General features: G+C 50.7%; 1 protein-coding gene and 2 pseudogenes across 1 annotated transcript; 1 reads left to right on the top strand and 2 right to left on the bottom strand.

Moving 5' to 3' along the window:
- Positions 1-1,752: 1,752 nt before the first annotated feature.
- LOC117078141 lies at positions 1,753-7,857 on the bottom strand (annotated as a pseudogene).
- Positions 7,858-12,282: 4,425 nt separating this feature from the next.
- On the top strand, positions 12,283-12,400 carry LOC117078726 (annotated as a pseudogene).
- A 20-nt stretch (positions 12,401-12,420) lies between these two features.
- SMIM10L2A (small integral membrane protein 10 like 2A) lies at positions 12,421-18,631 on the bottom strand. The gene is given in 3 exon segments (XM_033201633.1): positions 12,421-16,934; positions 17,846-18,399; positions 18,401-18,631. Coding segments are annotated over 2 exon segments (234 nt in total). The 5' UTR covers positions 18,442-18,631; the 3' UTR covers positions 12,421-16,934; positions 17,846-18,206.
- Positions 18,632-24,906: the final 6,275 nt, after the last annotated feature.

Raw genomic sequence — 24,906 nt, 5'->3', positions numbered from 1 at the left:
ATCCAGTCTACCACTGATGGGCATTTAGGTTGATTCTATGTCTTTGCTATGGTGTATAGTGCTGGAATGAACATACCCATACATGTGTCTTTATGGCAGAATGATTTATATTCCTTTGGGTACATACCCTGTAATGGGATTGCTGGATCAAATGGCAGTTCTTTTTTAAGTTCTTCGAGAAATCTTCAGACTGCTTTCCACAGTGGCTGAACTAATTTGCATTCCCACTAGCAGCATATAAACGTTCCCTTTACTCTGCATCCTCACCAGTATCTGTTATTTTTTGACTTTTTGACAATAGTCATTCTGACTGGTGCGAGATGGTATCTCATTATGGTTTCAATTTGCACTTCCCTAATGATTAGTAATATTGAACATTTTTTCATATGCTTGTTGGCTGCTTGTATGTCTTATTTTGAGAAATGTCTATTTGTGTCCTTTGCCCATTTTTAACAAGGTTGTTTGGTTTTTGCTTGTTGATTTAAGTTCCTTATAGATTCTGGATATTGGATCTTTGTCAGATACACAGTTTGCAAATATATTTTCCCACTATGTACATTGTCTGTTTACTCTGTTGATAGTAGAAAGAATATCTTTGGATCATGTGTTTTTATCCATTCTGCTAATCTCTGCCTTTTGATTGCACAGTATAATCAATTTACATTTCAAGTAATTAAGAATAAGGAAGGACTTCTGATATTTTGGCACTCGTTTTTACTATTCTTTATAGTTTTGCGGGGCTCATTGCTTGCGTTACTGTCTTCTTTTGTGTTGATTCTTTTGTAGTGAGCAGTTTATTCTTTTCTCATTTCCTTTTGTGCATATTGTAGTTATTTTCTTCATGCTTACCATGGGGATTACATTTAACATCCTAAAGTTATAACACTCTAATTTGAATTTATACCAGTTTAACCTCAATAACATATACAAACTCTGTTTATTTACAACTTGGTTTTCACTCCTTTTAGTTGTTGACATCACAGGCTTACATCCTTACACAATGTATTCCCAAGACATAAACTAATAATTCTTTTAAATTCCTTCATCTCTTAAAGTTATGTAGGAAACAAAGTGTGGAGTTACAAATCAAAGTTACAATAATACAACCTTTTAGACTAATAATTTTAAAAATGTGTTAATCTCTTAAGCCATGCCAATTCAAAAAGTAGAGTTACAAACTGTTGTTATAATAATGCTATCTTTTATAATTGCCCATGTATTTATTGAGACTTTTTTTTTTTTAAGAAAAGGAGGTCTTCTTGTTACAGAAAACAGTTCTGAACAGTTAACATTGTAAAAAGGTGTAAAAATACAGGGTAGGGCTCTGAGCTCTCTGAGGAATTTCCTGACACACACTCTGAACTAAGGCTGAGAGATCTCTGGAAGCCTGGGCCTCTGACCCCTGCCCTGGGCCTGGTCCCCTTCCTCTTTCCCACGAGCCCATGCTCCAGGGCTGACCAGAGACAAGGGCTCTCTCCAACCCTGGCTCAACCTCTCAAGGAAGACCTTGTACAATCTACAGTGGCTCATCCTGGAAGAGGGGGGCTGGACAGAGGTGGGGTCCGCAGGCGATGCCGGGAAACCTCTCCAGGCCTGGAGCTGGAGTACCTCTCCTCAGCACTGCCGGTGGGGCTCCTCCTCTTTCCACCTTAGCTTGAGGCCCCTAAGGGACCAGGCTCTGGGTGGGGTGTCCAAGAGGAGGGCCCTCCCCTGTCCTGGGCACAGGGCCGTTCTCCAGATGCCAGCAGGGGCTTATTTCTCTGGGGGGCCTGAGGATGGGGAGAAGGGTGCTGAGCTCCTTGGAAGCTCCTGCTGCAACTTTTGGTCCCTTCAGTGTGGATACCTGATCCTCCAGCTCGCGCACCCTCTGGTGGTGGGCCCGCTCCCATGCCTCCAGGGTGCGTTCAGCCTGGGCACTGCACAGGCGCTCCACCTCCTACTGCAGCTCCAGCTGCTAATGCTGCGCGTCCACCTCCAGCTGGGCTGGGCTGTGGCTCTGCTCCAGCGCCACCATCTGCGCCTCCAGCTGCTAGATGTGCCTCTGGGCCTCAGCCAGCTCTAGGTCAGCCCCCATGAGGGTCCGGTTCGGGGGACCCTTCTCTGCGCTCAGCGGCACTGTGTCCTTATGGCTGCGAAGCTTCTCTCGCTCCACCTTGTCCAGTACCCTCCTGAGGGCCACGAGCTCCTTCTCCAGCCGCAGGACTGAGCGCTCCACCTTCCGCTTCTCGGCTTCCAGCTGAGCCAGGGCGCGCTGCAGGCTGCCCAGACGTTCCTGCAGCAGCCTCTGATCGTCCTGCAGCAGCCTCTGATCGTCCTGCAGCTTCTGGACCGTGTGCAGGGCTGCAGCCTGGCCCTCCTGCCGCTGCTGCAGCACCTCCTGAAGCTGTCGTAGCTGGCCCTCGGCCTCCGCCCGCCGCAGCTCCAGGTCAGCCACTTCGCCTGGCAACGTCTGCACCTGCTCGCCAAGGGAGCTGCTCTGCTTCCCTGCCTTAGACAACGTCTGCCCGGCAGCGTCCAGCTATTCAGGAGCACTTGGCGGTCATGTTCACAGGCGGTCAGAGCCTTCTGTAGATGCAGGTTCTTGTCCTGGGTGCGGTTGAGGCTGGCACTGCTCTAGGCCAGGGCCTCTGTCAGGCCTCGCATCTTGACCCGCAGGAGCCCCTCCCTTTCCTACACCTTGGCCAGGGCCCCATTCAGCCACTCCACTTTCAGCTGCAGGATCCCGGCCTTCACCTCACTGTCTGCCACCTGTCTCTGCAGGGAGTCCATCTGATTCTGGAGGGCCTGGGCCCGGGCCTCGCGGTCGCTCAGGCCCAGGTGGCTGCGCTACGGCTCCCCCTCAAGCGAGGGCCGCTGCAGTCCCAGCTTGATGGTGCGGCTCTCGGAGGCGTCCAGCATCTCCTCTAGGCACCGCTTGTCGCCTTTCAGCTTCCTCTCGTTGGCCTTCATCTTGCTGATCTTCTCCTGACTGGCCCAGAGCTCGCTCTCTGTGGCCTGCAGGCTTCTCTCCAGTGTGGTAACCTGGTCCAGCGTGGGCCGGCGCTCCCGCTCACTGAGCCGCACACTCTCCTCCTGCAGCGCCAGCTCCGCCTGGACCCCGCTCAGCCGCCCATCAACACTGCGCAGGGCTTCCTCACTCTCAGCCACCGCCTTCTGCAGCTGCCTGGCCCTTGAGGTTGTGGTGTCCCTCTCGGCCTCCATCTCGGCCAGTTGGCGATTCGGGGCACTCTGAGTCCGAAGTTCGTCCTGTTCTCTCAGGGTGCTCCGCAGCTCCTACGGGAATTCCCGGAAGGCACCGCGCACTACTTCTGGGTCCGGGTCTGGAGGAGCCGGGGAGGTGGCAGGTCCTGGAAATGGTGGCTGGGACCCAGGGCTGCATTCTAAGGTGCTGGGGCGGCTGAGCCTTTCCCCGCTTCCTCCGGCGGGAGCGTCCCGGGTAGGGGAGCCCGGCACCGGTGGCGGGGCGGGGCTGGGCTGGGCTGGGCGCGCAACCCAGGGCGAGGCCGCGGCAAAGAGCGGAGCGCAGTCCACCTAGCTCAGCCTCCACTGCGCACCGCTGCACCCCCACGCGGGCCAGCTCGGCCTCCAGGTCTTGTGCCCGGCCCTCTGCCGCACTCAGCCGCAGGCCCAGCTCCGCAGCCTCGGCCTGCGCCGCCTCCAGCTTGAGCTCCAAGCCACGGGCGTGGTCCAGCAGCTGGAGGTGCCGCGCACCTCCTCTAGGGAGCCCAGCAGGCCTGGCTCGCGGGCCCAGAGCTCGCCTTCTTTTTCCTGCAGCTTCCGCTGGGCTACCTGGGGCTCCTGCCGCGTCGCCTCCAGGCTGGCCTCGCCCTTCAGCAGCCTCTGCCGGAGGCCCAGGGTCTCCCGCCGGCTCTCCTTCTCTGCCCGCTAGCCCAGCGCCAGGCGGCCCTGCAGCTCTGCCAGCTCGCGGCCCACCCTGGTATTCTCACTGTCCAGCATCTTCGTGTGACTCCAGAGTTCCTGTAGCTCCCTCCAAGCCTCCAGCCGTGAGCACTCCACCTCCTGCAGCCCAGTCTGAAGCTCACCGTCCTCCTTGCCCACGGCTGCCTGTGCCTCCTCTAGGAGTGCCAGCTTCTGCTCCTTGTCCTCATCGGTACACTTCAGGTTGATGCACTCGCTTTCTATCTTCTTCACAGCGACCCGCAGTGCCTCACGCTCCTTGGCGCCCTCGCCCAGACTGCGCCACAGCTTGCCCGCCTCCTGGCGCTACACCTTAAGGCCCTCCTGGCCCTCACGCAGCTTGCACTGGGCCTCCAGCAGCTCCCACTGAAACCGGTCACAGGCATCCTCCAGCAGCGCAGCTGGGTCCGAAGCTCTTCTGCCTCTCGAAGACAGGAGTCCCGCTGCTTGCCCAGGTCTCGGGCCTGCTCTTGCAGCCGCCTCACTTCCTGGGCGTGGGCCGCAGCAGCCTCCTGCAGCTGGGCCTGTAGATCCCGCAGCTCCGACATCAGAGCATTCACGGTGCTCCAGTCCTGCTCCTGCCGGCTCTGGGCATCTAGTTTCCATGGCTGCATCTCCAGGGAGATGGTGGCCAGGCTGTGCCTTGTACCCATCAACTTCTCTGACAACTTCTCTGACGGAGTCTTTTCAGACCCCTTCAGAGACAAGGCCTGCTGCTTCTTGCCCTGGGCCAAGAGGAGGCCTTCCTCACGCTCCTGCTGCAGGGCAGCGATCTCCTTGCTCAGCCCTTCCTTCTCGATCTCCAGCTGGGCCAGCAGCTCCTCCTGCTCAAGCTGCTGCTGACTCCGCAGCTGGGCCCTCTCGGCTTCCAGGTCCCGCCATGATGCCTCCTTTTCGGGCTGGACTCCCTGCAAGTCCTCCTTGTGGGCTGCCCACTGCTCCCACAGAGAGGCCTGGACATCCCGCTCAGCCTGCACCAGCTTCTGGGCCATCAGCTCCTTGTCTAGGCTGGCTTTCTGCTGTGTAGCTATTATTCGCTGCCGCAGCCCCACCAGCTCCCCAGTCAGGGTCTCCTTGGCCAACAGCAGGACCTGCCCATCGGCTTCCAGCCTGATCCCGACGGGCCTCAAGCTGAGCCAGGTGCTGTTGCATCTCAAACAGGCTGCCCTCCAGGGTTTCCTTCTCCAAGCGCAAGCGTGTGGCCTCCTCTGACAGGGTGCTGCCTTCATGCTCCGCTGCAGCCAGCTGCATAGCCAGGCCAGTGCGCCCCTTGGCTAGCGCCTCCTTCTCCTGGGCCACTCGCTCCGGAGCCTCCACCTGCCACTGTGGCTCCCACCGGGCCTGCTCCAGCTCCAGCTCCTGCTCCTGCCGGCTCAGCTGCTGGGAGAGCTGGTCTAGCTGCTCCTGCAGCTGGCTGAGCTAATGAAGCAGCGTGGGGAGCTGCTGCTCCAGCGCCTCTTGGACGTCCTCTGCCACTCCAGCCCTCCAGGCCCTCCAGGGCCCTGCAGCGCCACCTCCTGCTCCAGCTGCAGCTCCTTCAGCCGCTCCTGCTGTTCTCGCGCCACAGTGGTTTCCTGCTCCGCTTGCCTCCAGCCGCTCCTGCTGTTCCCGCGCCACAGTGGCTTCCTGCTCCGCTTGCCTCAGCCGGCCCTGCAGGGCTGCCTTTTCTTCCTCCAGCTGGGCGACAAGGCGGTTCAGATCCAGCCTGTCCTGAGACAGGCTCTGGTTGAGGGCGCTCAGCTGGACAGGGAGTCCTGCAGGGATGCCTCCTCTGCCCTCAGCTTGGTCACGGACAGCTCGAGTTCCACCCGGCCAGCCTCAACCTTGGTCAGCGCCTCGGCCACCTGAGCCTTCTCCGCCTGCAGCATGTCCCGCTGCAGTGTGGGGCAGCTCAGTGCCTCCCTCACCTCCACCAGCTCCTTCACCAGGCCTGAGCTCTTGCCTTTCAGCTGCTCTAGCTGTTTGTGGCTGCACTCAAGCTCCTGACACACCCATGCACCATCCTGCACCACATCCTCCTGCTCTTCCTCAGTCGGTCCCGCTGGCGCTGCAGCTCCTCCTGGGCAACCTGCAGCTTCTCCCGCTCCTTCAGAAGCTCCTTGGCCTGTTGCTGGGCCACCTGCAGACTGTGGGCCAGGTTGCTCTTCTCCCTGCTCAGGAGCTCATTGGCGTTCAGCAGCCGCTGTACCTCGCGCTGGGCATCCTCATGGGCCTGCATGGTGCCATCGGTCTTGTCCCGCTGGTGCTGGAGCTGTTCCTCTAGGGCCCGCTGCTCAACCTTGCTGTCACTAAGCTGCTTCCACAGGGTGCCCAGAAGGTCCTGGTTTGCCTCATAGTGCCCACGTGTGTCCTGGACCTGCAGCTGGTGCTTGTGCAGGGCAGAGTGGATCAGGGCGAGCCTGGAGGAGTCTGAGCTAGCCACAGACCTGCCTCGGTGGGGCGAAGGGCTGCTGCCCGGCGAGGAGCGCTGTGGTGGGGACGAGATCCTCTGGCCCGAGAGCCCCGCAGGCTGCCTTGGGACGCGTCCGTGGTGTGCTTGGAGCCGCTCAGCTGGACGCCATCTCGGTGTCCAACAGGACGGCCAATGCGAGGTCCCTCAGGGTGTGCTGCAGCCCCTCTCCATCCTCTGTCTCCAGGGCCTACTGCTCCTGTAGCTGCAAGGATTCCAGGGCCTCAGGCTTGCCGAGAGCCTTGTTGACCTAATCCTACTCCAGATTCTGCTTCTGAAGACGCTTCACTGCCAGGGCCAGCTTTATCGCTCTGGCACTGAGGTCGGCCTTGTCCAGGTCGCTTTGCATCTGCTGCTGGGCCAGGTCCTTCCTGCGGAGCACCTTGTCCCGCAGCTGCTCCTCCAGCTGGACCTGCAGCAGGACTTGCTTCTCCATGGCCGCTTCAGCCCCGCTGTCTGCCAGCCGCAGGCCCGTACTCTGTACCAGGCCCCCCTCCTGGACAGTGCATGATTTCCAGGCCAGCTCCCCTCCCAGCTACGGCAGGTCCCTCACGGTGGACATCGTCACCTTGCTGACCAGCCACCCAACCCCCACCTACCTCCAGAGGAGTAACAGACGACTGTGCTCATTGCTGAAGTAGGCGTTGAAGGACTCCCCCTTGAGCCTCCATGCTGCCTCCCGCTGCTCCAGCTCCTTGCGTCTGTGTGTCCAGTCTCTGGTCACCTTTCGTATGTCCTCACTCAGAGCCTGGCTGGCCAAGCCTGCCTGGTCCAGCTGCTCTCAGAGCATGCCATTCACCTGGACCAGGCTGGCACTCCTCTGCTGCTCCTCCTCCAGCCGGATGAGGGCGTTCTCCAGGTCTTGGCTGTGCTCTGTGTCCCTCAGTTGCTGCTGCTCAAGCTCTCCGGATCTCTCCAGCAGCTGCTGCTCCAGCTCCGAGCACCTCTTCTTGTACTGGAGAATCTTGGCCTGCAGCTGCTGCACAAGCTGGGCCTGCTGCTGTTGGCCCTCCTGGTAGGCCAGCAGCTTGCGGCCAGTAGGAGGCCTGCTCCTCCTGCACCTGCCTCCACAACTCCACACTCTGCTGTAGCAGCCCCCTGGGCTCCTGCATCTCCAGCTCTCCAGACTCCAGACGCACAGGCTGCTCCAGCGCATTGTACTTAATGGTGAGCTCATCACGCTTGGCGTGGCTCTGGGCCAGCAAGTCCTCCACACGCGATAGCTCCTGCTGTTGCAGCTGGTTCTTCTCCTGCAGTGAGAGCAGCAGTGCCATCTCTGTGGCCCACAGTGGGACTGGACTCTCAGGCCGGGAGAGGTTGCAGGTGACAATCTCCCTGATGCGGACAGGTAGGATGATGGTCTGAGGGTCCTGGGCCAGGTCCCGTGCGCCCAAGCCCTTCTCCTGGCCCAGGATGCTTCTCTCCAGTGTCTGGATAACCGTCTCCAGTGTCAGCTGGGCCTCCTGTGCCCTCTATAGCCCCAAACTCATGATGGGGTGTCTGTGAGCATCCCTTCAGCCCCCTTCTGCAGGACCCCAAGACTAGCTCAGTCAGCACACCCCACAGTCAGGCTGCTGTGCTGAGCACCAGGCAGATTAAGCTTAAATCCCGCGGTGCCCCATGTGACCACAGCCGTGGGAGGAGCGGGATGGGGGTTGAGAGGGGAGGGGATGGGAAAGGACAGGAGAGGAGGGAAGCAGAGGCAGGGGGGATCTGAGGGAAGAGGAAGGATGAAGGAGAAGGGAGGAGAAGGGAGAGAAAGGGAAGGAAAAGAGAAGAGGGAATAGGGGATGAAAGGAGGGGGGAATCTTTATTTCTTCATTCAGCTTTGAGTTCCTATCTATTATCCTTTCATTTCACTTTGCAGTACTCTCTTGAGCAGTTCTTGCAGGACAGGTGTAGTGGTAACAAACTCCATTAGCTTTTGTTTATCTGGGAATATCTCAATTTCTCCCTCACATTTGAGGAACAATTTTGCCAGATATAGCATTCTTAGTCAACATATTTTTAGCATGCTGAATATATCAGCCCACAGCCTTCTGGCATCTAATGTTCCTGAAGATAAAATTGCAACAGTTTCATTGAGGATCACTTGTATATGATGAGTCATTTTTCTCTTGCTGCTTTCAAGATTTTTCTCTTTGTCTTTGTCTATTGAAAGTTTCATTATAAGGTGCCTTGGTTTGGGGGCATCTTTCAGTTCATCTTACTTGGCATTCATTGAGATTCTTGGAGGTTTATATTCATGTCTTTCATAAAATTTGTTAAGTTTTCAGTCATTATTTTTTCAGATATTTCCTTTGCCTCTTTCTCTCTCTCTTTTCCTTTTGGGACTTCCCCAGTGCATATGTTGATGGGCTTGGTGGTATCCACAAGTCCCTTAGGCTCTGTTCATCTTTTCTTCAATCTTTTATCTACCTGTTCCCCAGACTTGATAATTTCCATTGTCCTATTTTCGAGGTTGCTGATTCTTTCTTTTGCCATGCTCAAGTCTGCCTTTAAACCCCTCTTCTGATTTTTTAATTTCAGCTTTTGTACTTTTTGGCTCCACAGTTTATTTTTGGTTTCTTTCTTAGGCTTTCTATCTCTTTCTTGATATTTCCATTTTGTTCATGCATCACTTTCTTGATTTTCTCCACATCTTCCTTTAGTTCTTGAGCATTTTTAAGAGAGTTGTTTTACAGTCTTTGTCTAGTAGATCTGCTGTCATATATACTAGATCAGGGACTGTTCCTGTTGATTGATTGATTTTTTTCCTTTGAATGTGCCATACTTTCCTGTTCTTTGTATGCCTTGTGATTTTTTGTTGAAAATTAGACATTTAAATCTAATAATGTGAGAACGTTGGAAACCAGATTCTTCCCCTTCCTTGGTGTTTGCTGTTTTTTGTTATTGTTTTTATTTATTGTGTTTCTTTTTATTGCTGTAGGTTTTTTCTTTGCCAAAGATTAGTCTGGGGTGTAAACTTAAGATCTTCTCAGGTGTTTTCTGAGCCTGCAGCTTTCCCTGTGCAGCATGTGCAGTCACTTTCTAATTTCCCCCATATGTGCAGTTGTTTTTGAACGTCCTAGTCTTTAATCTCTGGCTTCCAAAAGGAGAAAAGGGAAAAATGAAGGAAGGAAAAGGAAAAGTGGTGCTAACCCTTTAACTCTTGGGAAGTTGCTTCAACCAGAGTGGGAGGGACTTGCAACAATGAAGAGAGGTGCAACAATAATGGTCACCCACCTCTTTGTCTGCAAGTCTGTGATCAGGAGCAGCAATCAGCTATCTGAGTACAGATGTGCAATACTGGGAGGGCAAGTTCCTTTTTGCCCACCCTTGCTCATGTAAGCTATGTAGAAACTGCTCCATTAACATGTGCACTGTGCTTGCCACAGGGCTGGGGCTGCTGGATGGATAGTTGCTAGTGGACTAAGAACACACTTTACCTCCAAACTTCCCATGGAAATTGCAAGTCTTCAATATACTGAAGAGTTCCAAAATAGCTACATCAGGGTCTGTCAGTGCAATTTTTGTCTCAGTGGGGAGACTGATTCCTACTCCACCACCTTCCCAGAATCTTCCTAACCTTAAATTTTAAACTTGCACACTAAAAATTATATTTTTTCGAGTTATTCAGCAGCTCAGTTCTCTTCCTGACAAAACAAAAGCCTTACCCATGTTATCTTCCCTCAGCACTCTGTCTCCACAATTCTCATGTTATTGTTTTGAATTTTAGTATAAGCTTGTTATGAGTGCACAGAAAACTTTTCTCCTCCCCTTCGCCATACATTTCCTTCTACCCATCCTTCTTTTTATAAGTGTGAGTACAGACTGAGAGTACAGACTCAGGAGAAAAACTATATGGGTACAAATCTTTGCTCCACCAGGTGTGTGACCTTGGGCAAGTTTCCTCATGTTTATAAAGAATGATAATGTAAGTTTCTGTTTTAGGGTCATGGCATTACATTATTTAGTACATGTAATGTGCTTAGAGCCGTACCTGACACAAAGTAAGTTCTCAATAAATGTTTTTTTTTCTCCTTCCTTGTTTGCTTAACCATCAATGTATGTTGATATTTTTAAACCCCTTTTAATTACCATTTACTTGCTATTATTTCTTGACTTCCACTCCTTCCTTGTGGGTTTCTCGTTCTTATTGCTAACATACATTTTTTCAGTAATTGTTTCAGCAAGAGTTGATGGATAGTAAAATGTCCAAGTTCTTCTATGTGTCCCAAGGTGTTCATTTCACATTTTTTCATAAGTTCTAGGCTTATGGATTTCTTGTCATGCTTTGAAGACATTGTGACACATGGAAAATCGAGACTAAATATCCATCCCAATCCCCTAATGTACCTTCCTGGACTTCACAGTCAGAAAAGTCCAAATCTGTATTTCTCAGATTACCCTGTAGTAGGAGGTTCTGAATATGAATGATATCCCACCAGTTAGGTACTCTCGGGTGAGACTGAAATGATGGATGGGAAGCAGCAGCCACCTTCCTGCTTCTTTGGGTCTTTCTGCTTGTGAATACAGTCATGTAGACTTTATGTTTTCCTGCTTCAGTGTTCCTTTGTGTAGTAACTAGCTTCATGGTGTCAAAAGGTGGTTGTGATATGACAGCAGATTTCTGATCTCTGAATCACAGCTACAGGAATGTGTTCTTGAAGTTAACAGCTTCAGTGTTGGGCTCCCAATTTCCTACCATCTGAATTGAGTACAAGTGTTACCTACCTTAATGAGCCAGTTCTGCTGTGGTACCCTGGGAGTGTTTTTAGAAGCCCAACCTACCTTTCTCTCTTTCGGCCTTGAAATAATTTTGTAAGGACCTGGTCCATGGTTCAATTGAACTTCTGTTTAAAATAGCTACAGTGAGTTCTGTTTCCTGCAACCGAACCCTTACTGATGCATTGTCTTCTGGCACCCATTGTTGTGGATGATGTTTGTTTTTCTTTTTATGGATAATGTGTCTTTCCTCTCTAGTGACGTTTAGGATATTTCCTTTGTCTTCAGTGTTGTTTAATTTAACTGAAGGGGCCCAGCGGTATATTTTGTGTATGTACATATCCTACTCACCACTTGAGGTTTTTGTTTGTTTGTTTGTTTTTTGGCATATTGGTACAAATCCAGACCCTGCACTGAGCACAGTGCAGAATTAGGAATTGAGAGTCTAGACGTTTCACTTCATTTCAACCCATGGTTTAAGCAGGGGACTCACTTTCAGGAGAGACCTGAGGTGGATAGGTCAAGATATTCTAGTTTTCATTCATGATGGAAACATTTTCCTACCACCTAGATCCATACAGAACACCTAGTTCTGGCTCCCTATCACATGCAGTAGCTGCCCACAGTTTAGCTCTCTTTCCTAGCTTCTCAGACCTGTTTCCCTTGCTAGCTTCCAAGGGCTATGAAGCTTCACGTCCCATTTGCTGCTCTGCATTCCTTCTGCTTCTGGGTCTTAGAGGTTTCTTGTTACACTTTTGAGAATGGCTACTATTTTTAAAATATTTTAAAATATGCTATCCACCATTATAGTGTGTTTGGAAAAGAAGGTGGGGAAGCAGTGGATTAGGGTGGTGTCTTTCAGGTTAGTTCAAACTGACATCCTCATCTGAAGTTGCTAGCCATCACTGAATGATAAAAGGCATATCTCGTTTCCTTTTTAAAAAAAAAAATTACTCTCTATAGTTGAAAACAGAAGTACAACTAAGCAATAGGCCTATGAAAATATTTAATCCTGATTATGTATTCAAAGGAATACAAAATAAAATATCAAAATAAACGATTTTAACCTATCAAACTGAGAGACTGACAAACCCGTTGTGAGACTCAGGGATAGGTAAAGTAGAGTAGAAGGAAAGGATCAAGTTCTCTCTCCTAGGAAAAAGAGTTAGCTCTAGCCTTAAAATAGAGATGGTCAAGAAGGAAATAGCATCTATAGCCATACCACCCTGAATGTGCCCAATCTCGTTTGATCTTGGAAGCCAAGCAGGGTTGGGGTTGGTTAGTGTTTGGAGGGGAGACTGCCAGGAATACCAGGTGCTGTAGGTTTTTTTTTTTTTTTTTTAAGGGAAACATATTAGAAAAGTGATGGGTTACATATTATATTGATCTTGAAGGAAGGGAAATGCACCCAGCTTGAGGCAATGAAAGTAGTAATAAGTTTTTTAATCTATTGAATCAGAATCGCCACCATTGTCTCAAAAAACTCTCATCCTGACTGGAGTGAGTAGTGTAACTTGGTATCCCAACTCTGGAGAGTATCAAAAGCCCTAAGCCATGCATACCTTTTGGTGCACTTTCTAGGAATATGTATCAAGGAATTGATCATGACTGTGCCACAGCATTTATCCACAACGGCATCTGTCACTGTATCACTTATAAAAACAAGGAAAAACAACAATAAAAAGCAAACCAACCCCCACCAAAATAAATGACAACAAAGAAAAACAACCAAAGGGCACTGGGGGATACATGATGAAACCTTCATACAAAAGAGATATTAGGTAGCTTTGGATGTAGGAAAATGCATAATAACATGGTAAGACAAACATAAAATAGTGGAATCAGATTTCACAGTAGTATGTTTGTAGTTTTACATACATAAAAGATGCACACGAAGTGAAAATTCGTCCAAAATCCAGCAATTTCCCTTAGGAATGGGGTGGGTAGGAGTAGGATGGGATTTTGCATGCTCTTCATATTTCCCATTTCTCAATGTATTTGCTCTGGTGCCCCTGGAACTTCCCGCTTAGCTGCCCTCTTGCCCTCTCCTGACTCAGTCTCTTAGGTCCCAATCAATCTCTAGAGGTGGAATGGAAGAAAGACAGGTGGACCCATCTCAGGGTGGCCCCAGCTTCTCCCACTGGGGAGCTCCATTTGGAGAAGGCTCCCAGGTCTACCCCTCATCCAAGCCCTGGATTTCTTCTGGACCCCACCCAGAAAGGACAGGGTCATCTTCCATCTTTGCTATTCCATTCCACCGTTTTTCCAGCCCAATTCCCTGCCTCTCCAGGGGGCATTGGTAGCTCGGGAAAAGAGCTTCTTCTTGGGGTTCTATTTCAGACTTGGTTACTGTCTTTGGTTTCTCTGTAAAATGGAGATAATGGTTAGGTAGTTGTGGGATTATGATGAGATTAGGAATGCAAAGCACCTAGAATGGTGCCTGGCACATGGCAGGCTCTCATCAGAGGTCGGTTCCCTTCACTTGGTTCCTTTTCCCCACAGTAACAAGGCTGCTCCAGGTGAGACCTGATGACAAACAATGAACAGACATTGTATTCACTGCTTACAAGCATCCCAACAGAGACTTACTAAAAACTCCAGGTTGTGCAGTTTGCCTGGCACCACACAGGAGTAAGTGGAAGAGCTGGGCTCAGGGCTCAGGTCTCCTAGGGTCCCATCGGAGCAGAACTGGCCTTCCTGCCTTCTTTTCCTCTGTAGCAGGGATAGGAGGGGTGGTCCTCCCTCTTCAAGAGGCCTTGGAGTCAGGCTCTGGGGGGATCATTTCCCATCTTGGTTGGCAAGTCATGTGATCCATGGAGTGGGGATGAAGAGGACCATCTAGACAAAGGGGAGGGAAGCTTAAGGACTGGGGTCCATTTCTCCTGCGGTGGCAGATATCATAGGGCATTAGCACCAGTGCTTTTGGATGACTCCTCCTTGTCAGGGTGCTCTGACCCCTGGGTAGCCCTTGGCAACAGGAGTGCCCCCAGAGCCTCTAAATCCAGGCTTCACAACTGAATCTGAGCATAGCCCTGTGTCCTCAGGATGCCTCCCGCCCCGGGGCCCTGTGGGGCTTCCTCTAATACTACCCTCCGCCCTCCCTCCCCCCACCTTCTGCCTGCTTGCCAACGCTTACAGCAGCCACTAGGAAACTCTCTCTGGTGGGAGCCACTAGGGAAGAGGGCTCTGATGGGCCAGAGTTTGCCTCCAACATTGGGAAAGGGAAGCAGGCTTCCAGGGCCAGGTCCTTTATCTTCTCCAAGATCTGAAGTAACCTTGCTGGTAGGGAGGCAGTGGGAGGTGGCCTCAGGCAAGGAGAGGAGTCTCAGTGCTACACAAAATGACCTGTGTCATTTCAGTTCACTTCACCTTAGTCCACCCTCAGGATTCTACTGACTTAGACACTTTTGATCACCAGGCACTAAAACGGAAGGGGACTTATGTTTTGGGTCGTTTGAACAAAGGTTGTCAACAGGACAAGCAGCTACCTCTCGGGGCCAGGATGGATGCTGCCTGCTTCTCATGGGGCAGTGGTCTGGGTCAAGTCGGGTCTCAGCACAGCCTCTGAACAGGAAACATGGTCCCCGCCACAGCCTGCTACAGCCTCCCCCAGCCCTAGCCTTCAGAGGCTTCTCCCTGCCAGCTCCTGGCCATGGGAGATGGTGACCTCACCATGGGGCCTCTCTCCACCCGGGGCCACTGCATCACCCCCCACCAGCCACGGGAGGCCTTCAGTTGGGATTTTAGTGTATTAACCAAGGACTTTTTTTTTTTTTTTTTTTAACTTAGAGAAACAAGAAGACGTGACAGCACAGAAACAAGAACATGTCTCTGGCCAGCCTGTCTTGACCAGTACACAGTCAATCACACACAGAAAAATATGTCATTCTGGTCGGTGTCTAGAAGCTCCACTGCCTGGAAAACAGACTGCAAATAAATAAAGTGCATGGAGACCCCGTCACGCAGCAAGGGCCCCGTAGGGGAGAGAAGAGGTGGGGAGGGGAGGTGGAAAAGCAGCAGGCGGAGCTACCACTTCAGGCAGCAGGGGTGAAAAAGCAGGGACGGAGCAGATGCTGAGGGCTTGGCCCTGCCCCTCCCCAGCCAGCCCCTCTAGGCCAATACAGCCACACCAGGAGCCACCGGGGGTGGGCAGACATGGATTTCCGTGCCCCTCTTATGGGGTGGGGCTCCCTGCAGTCGGGGGTCTCTGAGGGTAGGGACCCCTGCAGCTCTGATGCACATTTCTCCCAGTAGGGAAGCAGGTTCCAGGGTCCCAGGCCGAGCCCCTTGCATGGGGAGGGCTCAGTCACCCCCCACACTCCCACGCCTGCACTCAGCAAAGAGTTTTCCTCCATCCTTCCTGGCTGGCCCAGGAAGAGGGTGGAGCTGGGGATCCAGTCACCCAGAGGGTGACACCAGGGTTTGAAAGGGCCACATCTGTGCATCAGACAAAAGGAGGCTCCTCACTCCTCTTCTCCTCCAGCCCTGTGTCACTCTTGTCCTATAGAGGCTGCCCCCAAAGATCTGTTGGGGGGACCAGCAGGCTGACAGGCCCCCAGAGGTGGTCCAGCGTGGTCAGGGTTGGGGTAGATGAGAGGGGCCAGCAGGGTCAGGGGTTCCCATGAAACTTGGGACAAGCAGGCACATCATCAGGCCCTGGATGTGGGAGACTGCAAGGGGCACAAGGCAGCCACGGTCCAGCCTCTTCTGGGGTGAGGCAGGAGGACAGCTTCATGCAGGACCTGAGTCCAGTGGGCAGCTGAGGGTACAAGGTAGGTGGCTGGGCCACTCTGTCCCTGGAGCTGGCCAGACTGCTGCAGTTTTCAGTCCCAGGAACTGAGAACGTGGCCCTCGGGGTACCAGTGCAAGAGATGCGGAAATGGGGAAAGAGGGTGAGGGCGAGGGTCTCTTCCTGGCTCCCTCTGGGCTGCTCCTGACCATTGTACACCGGCTAGCAGCACACCCAGGGGCCCCCAGGACCAATCCAAGCCATGAGGATGAGATTCTCCTGTGTGGTCCTGGGGATGGGGGATTGAGCTTGAGGAGAGAGAATTGGGGTTATGCCATGGGTCTCAGCCCCAGTTCACCCCAGGTTTATCCCTTCACCCTCCTGGTTATGTTGTGTCTCCAGGAGCCATGACACCAAGATCACCCCCAGTTGCCCACCAAACTGGGAGGCTTGTGCCACTGCACTGCTGAGGAGCCCTTGGTGAAGCTCCAGGCGGGGTGGGGAGGTTAGGCTGTGGGGGAGAGCTTGGCTCCCCAGGGGTCCTGGGGCCCATCTCTCCTGTCTCCCATCTCAGCTGTCTGTCCTCCTGATCTTCCCTGTGACCTTCCGTACTGCTCTAAGGAAGGCGAGATCCCCAGATTCCCTACCCCTGGGCCCCTTTCTCCCTTGGTGCCCCAGGAGCCCTATGCTTCCCTCTCCACTTCCCCTTTCCTCCTCCCACCATGCCAGGTCTTGGAGAAGACTGGGGAGGGGTGTGGGGGCCTGCAGGCCCAGGGGCACATGCAGTTCCTCCTCCTCCTATCTGCGTGTCAAGGGTAAACCCCCCCTCCCCGAAGCCTCAGTTTCCTCTGTCATTAGGAGGGGGAAATACACCTCACAGTGCTGCCAGCAGATTTCAGTTCCCAGGGAACTCAGACCTTCCTTCCCAAGCCAGGACGCGATCCCTGGGAACCCCCACCCCGTGAGCCTTTGTCCGTGCTGTGCCTCTACTAGGAAGACCCTTCTTCTCCTGTTCAGGTCCTTCATGCTACCTCTGCCCAAGCGGTCAAGGGCCAGAGGTGCCCCAGGGCAGGGATGAGACTCTTGGCAAGGCCAAAGAAGGGGCAGGTCACCGCCTACAAACGCCAATGCCTGAAAGAGAAAGAAAGAGATGGGGACCTCAGTTGCCTGGCCACCAGCCACGTCCTTGCTTTCCCCAGGAATGGCCTCCTCTGCAAGCCCCTCCTCCATGCTCTGCCACCCCAGGCTGAGAGCTGCTGTGTGCTCAGGGAGGTCTCCTTTACCCAGATCACTTCAGTACAGAGTAGGCTTCTAGAGGCCGTCTGGGGCTGGAGGGGGACTCTGGCCTGGGAGGACCTTGCGCGCTAGGGGCCTTAGGGAGCATGGGCTGACATGGCGGAAGAGCAAGACTGTGGGGGAGGGGATGGTAGGAATGCGTCTCTCCCACTCTTCCCTGTCTCCAAATGCAGAGCTTGGGGGGTGCCCTCAGGTAGGGGCAGGGGAACACGAGGGACAGCAGGAGCAGGCAGAGACCAGTCCCCTGGCCCCAAAGACAGGGCAGGAGGCAGTTTTGCCAAGGGCTGTGCAGGAGCTGCAGAGAGCCCCAGGGCTGAGGGCTGAGAAGAGAACAGACGTGGGGCTCGGCCTAGAAGAGAACCATCCGACCTATGCCCACCGACTGGGGGAGAAGAGAAGGGTGGGGGCATCGTTGCTCCCCTAGGGCCTGCCCGGGGCCGCCCCCAGCCCATTACCCTCCATTCCTCAGGGTTCAGGGGACATCCTGGGGGCCTCTGTGGAAAGGGAGGCAGGCACTGGGACGTGGGCGGGAGGGGGGCCGCCCCTCACCCTATCCAGCAATCATGACTGGGGAGGAAGGGAGAGCCTGAGGCTGCTTTTCCTTTCCTCAGCTGGGTTCCACAGCTCTTTGGGCTGGTTTGCCCCGGTGCCTTCCATATTTAGATTTCCCCCTGACCGCCAAGGCGCCCTGACATCTGGAGGGCAGAGCCACCGCCCCTCCCCCATTCCAACCTGTCGCCTCCTACCTTTCTGCTCGGGGCCTGGAAAGTCAAGTCGCCGCAGCAGAATTCCCTCCTTCTGGTTTCCCCCTCTTTGGCCAATGTGAGGCAACAGGTAGGCCGAGCCCAGGTAGTTTCTGGAGCCCGATGGCAGGGCCCGTTCAGTGCGTTTCTGCGCGATCCGGGGTCCCCAGGCTGAGACCGTGGCCGGGGCCAGGGCTGGGCGGTCCTGCCCGGACAGCGTAGGTCTAGAGTGCAGGGGCCCGAGCCGCCCCGCCTCCACCCCTCGCCGCGGCCCAGCTATCCTTCATGCCGGCGACCCGACCGGGGGCGGGCGGGGACACCGGCGCCCCTCCAGCCGGGCCGCCGCCGCCGTCACCACCGGCGCTCACTCGATCCGCACCTGCAGGCGGACGTTGAGCATCACCGAGGCCACGATGTAGAAGTAGGGGAAGTTCATGCGCAGCCGCCAGGCCAGGTCGAAGAAGGTGAGCAGTGTGCGCGTGAGCCCCTTGCAGAAGGCGCCGTAGGAGCCTCGGGCCGCCGCTGAGCGCGACAGCCGCACCGCCAGGCCAGACAGGCGCCGCCGCCGCTGCCGCTGACAGAGCCGCCGACGCCGCCATGGGCCCGGGCCCCGCGCAGGCCAGCTGACCGACTGACCCGCACCAGCGCTAGCCTCAGGGCGCCGGGACCCGAGCACTAGCGCAACCCGCAGGTCGCCCGGAGCCCCGTCAGCCCCGCCCCCGCGCCCCCTCCGCGCCCCGCCCTCGTGTTCCCCAGGCGGAGCCGGGCCAGGCTGCCGCTGCCTCGGCCCCTCCTCCACGATCCCGCACAGCTCCGCCCCCTCCACACCTCCTCAGTGTGGGCCGCCCCCGCCCCCGCCATAGCTCCGCCGCGGGCGTAGCCACACCCGCAAGCGGGAGCCGCAGAGAGGCCTTCAGCGCCGCGACCCCGCCTAATAGACAGGGCCCGCAGGCTCAGCTCCTCCCACTGCCCCGTCCCGCCCACACGGCCCCGCTTCTTTCCGGGCACCTCGCGAGGCTGGAGTGGATTGAAGGGTGGAGCTGCCAGGGATCGCTTTGATACCATTTCCCAGGGTGGAGCGGGAGTGGAGGAGGACAATCTGGACCGCTACGCTGATTCTGTACAGAAAGCACATGTAGAAGCCTCTGCCTGTTCATATCACTTCCCTTCTCCCACGGTCTCCCCTGAAAACTGATCAGCCAAGCCATTGTACCTTTAATCTGCATGGTGCAGTAACTCTGCGCTACAGAGTGCCATCAAGCCACACGCGTGCATTTTCCCTTTCTGGTATATTTGCTGGTCACGTATATCTCTTTATTGGCGAATTTCCCCATTGTCCTTCCCTTTCTAAGCACTCTCTTAATCCATTGTTTGCCCCGGTGGTTGCACAAGGTCGTCTCGGGTTTTCATTTGCTCTTGTTTATGGCCTTTTTGTTTGTTTGTTGCCGGTGTGCTTAAAAGCCCTTTCGTGGTTTCATTCAATCCTTATTAAAGGTAACCCAATCAAAACCCAGTAGCGTTTTTTCAGACTGTTTTAATGAAGCGGAGAAATGCTCACACTTCGTTATGGTCATGACTTTTGAAAAACAGTCAGCAAGAAGTAGGTTCACCCGACCCCATCCCAGTTTTCACACCAAAGGTTGACGTGGGTATTTAAGAACTCTCAAAATACCTGTTCACCGTCACACCTGATCATCTCTGTGGTATCCCACTAACTGTTTAAGGAACGCAGCGGATCCATATTGCACTGATTAGGCAATTGTCCTACCTACATGGTCGAGTTAAAAAAAAAGCCAGTTCCAGAGTCACTAGGTTATTGTGTGGACATCACGATTTTATCAACAACACAACACATCCATGCATGGGTATACATGCATCAAAAAAATGCCAGGGCAGGAAGCCGGGCATGGTTTTTCTTTTCTTTCATTTTCTGTTTTGTATTCTTTTTTTTTTTGAGGCTAAGACTCACTCTGTCTTCCAGGCTGATGATCTCAGCTCACTGCTATCTCTTCCTCCCAGGTTCAAGCGATTCTCTTGCCTCAGCCTTCTGAGTAGCTGGGACTACAGGCGCGGGACGCCATGCCTGGCTAATTTTTGTATTTTTAGTAGAGACAGAGTTTCACCATGTTGGCCAAGCTGGTGTGGAACTCCTGACCTCAGGTAATCCGCTTGCCTCGGCCTCCCAAATTGCTGGGATTATAGACGTGAGCTACTGCGCCCCGGCCGGGTGCGGTATTTCATGCCTGGAATCTCTGCATTTTGGGAGGCCGAGATGGGAGGATCGCTTAAGGCTGGGCCTAGGCAACATAGCAAGGTCCTCGTCTCTACAAAAAATAAAATATATTAGTGGGGTGTGGTAGCATATGCCTCTAGTCCCAGCTTCAGGAGGCTGAGGTGGGAGGATCGCTTGAGCCCAGGAGTTCGTTATTACTGTAAGCTATGATCCTGCCACTGTATGATGGGGTGAGATGGAATGAGACTGCCTCTACTGCAAAAAGGAAAAAACCAGGGCAGATATATCAATTGCTCCATATTGTTCTGGTTAAGACAATGGGAGACTTAAACTTTTTACTCCGCTGTATATGTATGTATATCCAAATGTATGTCTATGCATATTCCTTGTATAATACAATGAAAAAAATTAGTAATATTTGAAAAAGAAAGGAACACAGAAATATAGACTTAAGCCACATAGAAACCCCTTCATTTGCAGACCCTATTGCTTCCAGCCATTTCTGAAACCTCTCCTTGGCCTCATCTGGTTTACTTTTTAACATTTTGTTTGTAAATAATTATAGACTCACAGGAAATTTCAAAAATAATACCAAAAAAGACCTTGTGCCTTTTATCCAGCTTCCCTCAACAGTAACATTTTTTGTTGATGTAATATAATACCAAAATCAGAAATTGAAATTGATACATTACTGTTCACCAGACTACAGGCCTGATTTCGCTTGGAATATTTTTTTAAACCTTCATTAATGTGTGGGTGTGCACACATATAGTCCTAACAATTTTACACCATCTAAAGATTTGTGTAACCACAACTACAATGAAGATACAAAAATATTCCATTACCGAAAAAAAAAAAAACCTCCTTTGGCTTACCTCTTTGCACTCACTTTCAGCCACTCTGCACATATTATGTTAGATTTATTTCATCCTCTTTGGAGTGACTGCTAGTGGTACTGTGAATTTGATTACATGTCAAACATTTGGTTTCCATGTGTTCATTGTTAATTTATAGAACTGCAACTAATATTTTAATTACATTATTAATCTTGAGATAATTGTAGATTTACATGCAATTTTAGGAAAAAATACAGAGAGATCCCATGTTCCCTTTAACCAGTCCCACTGGTTATTATCTTTCAAAACTATAGTACAGTATCATAACCAGGATATTGATATTGACACAATCCATCTATCCTATTCAGAATTCCCTCAAGCTGCCCTTTTTTGACCAAATCTGCTTCCATCCCGCTCTCCTTCCTTAATGACTGGCAACACTAATGTGTTGTCTATTTCTGTAATTTTATCATTTCAAGAATGTTAAACAAATGGAATCATATAGCATTGCAACCTTTGGGAATTGACTTTTTTCACTCAATACCATTCTCTAGAGAGTCATCCAAGTTGTAGGGGGTGTGAAGTGTCAATAATTCTTGATTTCTTTTTGCTGCTGAGTAGTACTGCTTGGTATGGTTGTACCGCCGTTTGTCTAAACATTCACTCAGGGCATTCCTAGTTTTGGCTATTAGAAATAAAGCTGCTATGAATACTAATTTACAGCTTATTGTGTGAAGATAAATGTCTATTCCTCTGGGCTAAATGTCTAAGTGTGATTTGCTAGGTCATAAGGTGCGTGTTAGGTTTTGTAAGACTCTACCAAACTGTTTCCTGAGTGGCTCTAGCATTTTATATTCCCACCAGTAATTTATGAGTATGTTGATTCTCTGCATCCTTGCCAGCATTTGATGTTATCACTATTTTTTATTTTAAACATTTGGATAGGCATATAGTGATATCTGATTAGGCAAATACCAATAATGAGGGTGAAAAACCATTTTATGTGCTTATCTTCTATCTGTATATCCTTTTTGGTAAAATGTTTTTTGCCGTTTTCTAGTTGGACTGTTTTCTACAGTTAAATCTCGAGACTTCTTTATATTTTCTAGATACGAGTCCTTTAACAGATATGTGGTCTGTAAATATTTTCCTCCCATTCTGTAGTTTGTCCTTTCATTCTGTTATTAAGGGCATTATCTGAGCAAAAGGTTTAAATTTTGATGAAATACAGTTTATTGGTCCTTTTTATTTATGGATCATGGTTTTGATGTCATGTGTAAGAACTCTTTACCAAGCCTTAGGTCCTAAAGATTTTCTCCTGTGTTTTCTTTTTGAAGTTTTATAGTTTTATATTTCACATTTAAATTTGTGCCCCACTTTGAGTTAACTTTGGTATGATATTTCAGATTTAGGTCCAGGTTCAATTTTTGTTTATGAATGTCTAATTGTTAGAGCACAATTTGTTGAAAAGGGTATCCTTCCTCCACTGAATTTTTTTTTCATCTTTGTCAAAAATCAGACTTGAGTCTCTTTCTATGTCCTCTATTGTGTTGTATTGGCCTACGTGTCTATTCTTTATACAATACCACACTGTCTTTATTATTGTTTGGATATAGTACATGTTACTATGGGAGTATTAGTCCATTCACACACTGCTATAAAGAAATACCTGAGACTGGGTAATTTATAAAGAAAAGAAGTTTCATTGGCTCATGGTTCTGTAGGCTGTGCAAGAAGCATAGCAGCTTCTGTTTCTGGGGAGGCCTCAGGAAGCTTACAATCATGGCAGAAGGCAAAGGGGGAGCAGGCACATCACATGGGTGGAGCAGGAGAAAGAGAGAGAACAGGTTGGGGGGTGCCACACACTTTTAAACAAGCAGATCTCGTGCAAACTCACTCACTATGATGACAACAGCACCAAGGGGATGGTACTAAACCATTCATGAGAAACCGACCCCATGATCCAATCACCTCCCACCAGGCCCCACATCCAAGATTGGGGATTACAATTTTACATCCAGACCATATCAATGGGGTAGCATGACTTTTCTCTATTTTTTGAACATTTCTTTAGCTACTCTAGGGCTTGTGCCTGTCCATATACATTTTAGAATAAACTTATCTATGGGTACAAAAAGTCTTGCTGAAAATTGTGTTAAATTTACACACCAATTTAGGGGAAAATTGACATAATTTCTGTGTGAATTCTTCAAACCCATGAACACAGTATGTTTCTTCATTTATTTAGATACTCTTTATTTCATCAAAACTGTAGAATATTCAGCATTCAGAACCTATATATGTTTGTTAAATATACTCCTAAGAACTCACTTTCTTTGAAGCAATTATACATGATTTTATGTTTCTAATTTCAGTTTCCACATGCTTGTTTGTTGTTAGTATGTAGAAATATGATAATTTTTTGTGTGTTCATCTTGTATCCTGCAACCTAGCTAAACTTTTTTCTTATTTCTTGTGAGACAGGAACAATGCAGTGTGGTTGCAGAAGAATAGAAAATTCCAGACAGCAGTTTCAGATGACTAGCAAAAGAAACTGTTGAAATAGCAGCACAAGCTAGGTGTTGGGAGCAGGCTCCCCAAAATCTGGCCATAAACTGGCCCCATAACTGGCCATAAACAAAATCTCTGCGGCACTGTAACATGTTCATAATGGCCCTAACGCCCAAGCTGGAAGGTTGTGGGTTTACGGGAATAAGGGCAAGGAATACCTGGCCCGCCCAGGGCGGAAAACCGCTTAAAGGCATTCTTAAACCACAAACAATAGCTTGAGTGATCTGTGCCTTAAGGACATGCTCCTGCTGCAGTTAACTAGCCCAAAGTATTCCTTTAATTCGGCCCATCTCTTTATTTCCCATAGGGGATACTTTTAGTTAATTTAATATCTATAGAAACAGTGCTAATGACTGGTTTGCTATTAATAAATTTGTGGGTAAATCTCTGTTCAGGGCTCTCAGCTCTGAAGGCTGTGAGACCCCTGATTTCCCACTTCACACCTCTATATTTCTGTGTGTGTGTCTTTAATTCCTCTAGCACCGCTGAGTTAGGGTCTCCCCGACCGAGCTGGTCTTGGCAGCTAGGGGCTGATAAGAACCTAAAAAACCAGGGTATGGACCAAGCTGGATAAGATCAACTGGACACAACATGGTGCTGGATTTGACCTAGGTGTTACCTAGGACGCCATTATACCCTCATTAACATAGTAAATCACACAGCCACTAGCACCAGGACAGTTCCAGGAACACCCATATTTGGTGTAAAAATGGGTGGTGCCACAAGTCTAACAAATCTCTAACCTTTTCTAGGAATCTTTGTGAATATTCCACCCCTTGATTAAAGAAACCTGCAAAGGTAGAAGCCCCAGATTCCATTGCATGACTCACTCTGAGTATGCCTGCACTCCCCTTTCTTGAGTGTGTACTTTTGCTTTGCAATAAATCACTGTACTTTCCACTCTTGTCTGACTTATCCTTGCATTCCTTCTCGCAATGGTGTCAAGAGCCTGGACACTAGCTGGGGTTGAAGTCTAACCAGTGTTTGGGGACCTCCCCCAGCCCACCAGTATCACTTGGAGTCTTTTTGTCAATTCCTTGGAATTTTCTAACTAGATAATCATGTCATCTGCAAACTGGGACACTTTTATTGCTTCTTTCCCAATCCTTATTTCCTTTCCTTGTGTTATTGCAGTGGATAGAATTTCCAGTACTAGGTTGAAAAAGAGTGGTGAAAAGCTAACATCACTGCCTTGTTTGAGATCTTGGGGGGAAGCATTCAGTTTTTCACCACTAGATACGATGTTAACTGTAGGGAGTTTTGTTTGTTTTTTTGAAAAAAAAGTTTATCAGTTGTCTCATTTTTTGTTTCCTTTATTTAAAAAATTTAGAATTGTGGTGAAATACACATAACATAAAATTGATCACGTTAACTGTTTTTAAGTGTTCAGTAGTGTTAAGAACATTCACGTTGTTCTGCACCCA

Source organism: Trachypithecus francoisi, unplaced genomic scaffold (genome assembly GCF_009764315.1).
Source record: "Trachypithecus francoisi isolate TF-2019V2 unplaced genomic scaffold, Tfra_2.0 Lachesis_group6, whole genome shotgun sequence".
Lineage (NCBI taxonomy): Eukaryota > Metazoa > Chordata > Mammalia > Primates > Cercopithecidae > Trachypithecus > Trachypithecus francoisi.
This window is presented reverse-complemented; position numbering and strand designations above follow the sequence as displayed.